The sequence below is a fragment of the Triticum dicoccoides genome, chromosome 7B, assembly GCF_002162155.2.
Source record: "Triticum dicoccoides isolate Atlit2015 ecotype Zavitan chromosome 7B, WEW_v2.0, whole genome shotgun sequence".
Classification (NCBI taxonomy): Eukaryota; Viridiplantae; Streptophyta; class Magnoliopsida; order Poales; family Poaceae; genus Triticum; species Triticum dicoccoides.
The window spans coordinates 101,122,961-101,127,127 of NC_041393.1; the positions used below are offsets into that span (position 1 = coordinate 101,122,961).

Below are 4,167 nucleotides of genomic sequence, written 5' to 3' on the forward strand. Positions count from 1 at the left end.
TAAGGGGAATGAGCACCAGTCTTCCACATGGTTTTTGCATCTTCAGTTTCCTCGGCCAGAGAGAATGCAAATTACTTTTACTACGGGCACAAAACCCTCAAATTCACCCCCCCCCCCCCCCCCCCCAATTCAAAATGGATGGATGGTTGTGGATTGTATCGCAAATTGGCTCAGGTTGCCGTCCTTGTCCAAGTTTGATGGTACGCAAGGTCCTGTTGCAGATCAAACGACCCTTTTGAGTTAATTCCTGGACTGCATCTTGTTCACCATTTGGGGTCAAGCCTGATCATCTTATGTGAAAGTTTTTTGAGTAATATCTTATGTGAAAGTGATCCCTTCAATGTGCCATCACTCCATTTTCGAGCGATCTTCATACCTGATTTGTATCCTACTTCAGGTAAAAAATCGGCCAAAGTAACCCATGCTGCACTGAGGTAGCTTGTTCACCCTCCTGTAATTAAGATATCCAGAAGCTCAACAGATCTCCTAAGTTTTCTGTCCCGGCACACAGCCTCAATAAGCTTTGCCCAACAACTAGCCTCTGGCATGAACCCAAATTTGGCCAATCCATACAATGCGGCTGTCGCATCTGCCACTTGCCCAACATCGCACAGACCAATCAACAATTTGTTTGAGGCTGCATAGTGCGGCAAAAACCCTCTTCTGAGCATTAATCCCAGCAAGCCAACGGCCTTCTCCATATCTCCACTTGAGCATAGAGTATTCATCACAATCCGATAGCTTGCGACGTTCAACTGAACTCCTTCCTGTGGCAATCTCCCAAGCAAGTCCATTACTTCCGCCATCCGCCCATCTTTGCACAGCCCTTCAAGCAGCAGATTGTATGTGACAACATCAGCCTTGCATCCCTTCTCCCTCATCTCCATCAGAAGATCGATCCCCTCATCGACACTCCCATGTCTGCAAAGGCACCCGATCAATGCCGTGTAGCTGACGGCGTCTGGTTCCACCCCAGCAGTCCTCATCTCCTCAAACACCAGCTTTGCATTCTCCACTTCCCCTTTCTTGCAGTGTCCATTGATAAGAGTTGCATAGTTGAAAGCATTTGGCTCACACTCATTCTTCCTCATAAAACCAAAGATTGTCTGTGCCTTCTCCACCTGCCCCAGCCGGCAGAACCCGTCGATGATCACATTGTATGTCAGCTGGTCCGGCACGATGTGGTCTTTCTCGATCATCCCCTCGAACAGTTCAAACGCTTCCTTCATCTTACCAGCACGACAGAGCCCACCTAGCAAGGTCGAATAGGTGACCAGGTTTGGCCTCACATCGCCGCAGGTGTACTCACGCATTTCATCGAGCACCCTGAAGGCGGTCTCGGAGTCGCCGTTCTTGATGTAGTGCTTGATGAGGATGTTGTAGACGCAGGTGTTTGGAGCGGGGAGGTACTTGTTCCGGGGGTCGCGCAGGTCGGCTATGAGGTCGGCGAGGACGTCGGGGCAGCGGGAGGAGACGAGGCGGTCGAGGCAGACGGCGAGGGCCTTGTGCGAGACGCGGCGGCGGTGGAGGAGCGACGGCAGGAGGCGGAGGAGCGCGAGGGCGTGGTCGGGCGGGAGGAGGCGGAGGAGCGGCAGGAGGTGCGGCTCGAGGAAGCGGCAGGGCGCGGAGGCGGCGCGGCGGAGGACGGCGGTGGCGGCGGACGGGAGGCGGGCGCGCGCGAGGCGGATGAGGAGCGCGGAGAAGGTGGACGCGGTGTGCGAGAAGCCGCGCTGCTCCGCGGCGGCGTTGAAGAGGTCGAGCGCGCGCTGCCCGGACTGCGAGGAGGCGATGAGGCGCGCGAGGTCCGGGTGGTCGACGCGGTGCGGCGGGGGAGAGGAGGGCGGCGGCGGCGGCGGCGGCGGGGAGGCGGGCGCCGCGCGGGTGGGGCTGCGGTACTGGAGTGGGGAGATCCACGGGAGCGGCGCTCTGGCGGGCGCCGGCAGGGGCGGGGGCTTCATGGCCGCGGGCGGTGGAGGGGGGGCTTGCCGCCGTCTCAGCCTCTTGGGAAAGAGAGGGGAGGAGATCGGCGGATTCGCCGCGAGGTTTGCGTATGGTCAGCGGCGGCCGCGGGGTGGGCAGGCGCGAACTGAAACTGAAAGCGCCGGGGCGTTGGCCGTTGGGTGAACCTGCTGCTCGTGCTAGCACAGGCAGGTCGCAGGTCGCAGCCGCGCCGTCGCAGCTTCAAACAGGGGATCCGGCTTGCCTGCTCCTTCCCCATGCTCCCATCTGTACTCTCACTTTCATCCTACGGCTGTTCTTTTTCTTTTTTCTTTTCTAATCTAACAGACGGCACGGCCGGTCATGTCTGCCGGAAATCGTTGGACCTTCCTCTAGCAACAATCTGCATATTTATTTTTTTGATAAGTTTGCTTCAGGCCGAGTCTGGAAAGTGGAGCTTTTACCCCATATACAAATTCAAGTTCAAAACAGTTTGGTTGCTGAAAGAGAATTGAAAAGAAAAAGGTATCACATGACCAACAAAATGCCAATATGGAGGTTCATACCATGTGTGCTACATGACGATGTATGGCGTTCATGTTTGGTCGAAGTTATATACTTCCTCTGTTCCTAAATATAAGTCTTTGTAGAGACTCTACTATGGACCACATACGGATGTATATAGATGCATTTTAGAGTGTAGATTCACTCATTTTGCTCCGTATGTAGTTTATAGTGGAATCTCTACAAAGACTTATATTTAGCAACGGAGGGAGTATGTTCTATTTTTTTTTAAATCAAATAGTGCAGGAGTTGACAATACACAGGTTGAGAAACAAGTATGTCTCCTGCCCTCCGGTGGTGGAGGGGCAACGACGACGGCACAGTCGTTGCTAGGTGGTCTACGGACCTGAATGTAATTTTTACTTCTAGGTTTTTTGGTACCGCCTTGCCAGATGATGAATAGTTTGAAAGTTTTTTCCACAAGTGTAGGAGTTAGACGAGACTTTGTTAATTCTCATCTAGTAGATCCGGTTATATATATCAGCCATGATTTTATGCACGGACTCGATCGAATTGGTTGTTATCATCTGGATTTAACTAAGCATACTTTTCTTCAACAAAGGCAAAAGTTTTAGTTGTTATCAGTTATTTTTTAACTAAGCTTGCTATTTTAGATTATCCTGTGTGATATTGTTTACTACTTACTTGGCAATGTTGCTACAAAGTTAGGGCATCTACCATGCAAAGCTCTTAGAGAGATGTTTTCATCAGGACACCAAGTTCTTGTTTGATCTTCCACTATTATCACAACATATCCCTCCTTTTAGGGTTTAATGCTATCAATGGTGAATCGGGCATTCACCATTCCTTTTTAATGAAGAAAAGTAATGAAACTTGCGATGGGCCGATGGCTACTCAATAAACTCCTTTTATATGTGTATAAAAATAAGCCAGATTTTTCTCGAACACATATAGTTTTATGTGTAGCAAAGGTGTCTAATTAAGCATCTGCCTTCTATGATAAGCACCTTACATAGTAGATGGTGTCAACCTGGTACAATTTGTCACTTCAAACAAGTTGAGATACTAGCAAAAGCACTGGCCAACTAAAAGAACATAAGTTGTTACATATATTTACACCATGCTTTTCTGATGGGGTAAAGCCAAGAGTACCCCCCATAAACAGAATGTCGACTACACGTGTAAGAGGAAATACTATGCTTGTGCATGCGAATATACTCCGGAGTCACATATGCCACCTGCCGATAATTCATCCTTTGTCCAATGAAGACACCAATTTCTCTAATTCAAAATATTCCATAACAAATAGATCATGTTCCCATTGCGCTGGAGGGGGGCATGAGAATGTCCTCACACCATTGATTAATAGATTGGTCTAGGTCAGGCGAGGTCGAAGCAGGCATCTCATATAGAACACTAACTGTCTTCCATACCTCTTGCAAGAAAGGGCAGTCCTGACATAGGTAGGGATGTAGCCAGGCCCAAGCAATACTGGCCATGGCATGGGGCATGGCAACAAATTAATTAATTGACTTTAGCAATTGTAGGTACTGTTCTGCGTTGTTCATCACAACAGTAAGAGGTTGGCCTGGCTTGTTACCTTATCATGTCTACGCAACTCGACATAGGTGTACGGTGGTATCGGTGGTCGCAAGGCACAAGTGACATGTAGGGCTAGATTCTCCGAGTGTGAGGATTCTACCG

General features: G+C 49.9%; 1 protein-coding gene across 1 annotated transcript; it reads right to left on the reverse strand.

The window, feature by feature from the left end:
- Window positions 1-11: 11 nt before the first annotated feature.
- Window positions 12-2,218, reverse strand: LOC119338692 (pentatricopeptide repeat-containing protein At5g18475-like). The gene is made up of 2 exons (XM_037610957.1): window positions 2,204-2,218; window positions 12-2,000 (listed from the first exon to the last, which is right to left on the reverse strand). Exons 1-2 carry the CDS (start codon window positions 2,216-2,218, stop codon window positions 444-446), a joined length of 1,572 nt encoding a protein of 523 aa, XP_037466854.1. The 3' UTR covers window positions 12-443.
- Between the last annotated feature and the right edge of the window lie 1,949 nt (window positions 2,219-4,167).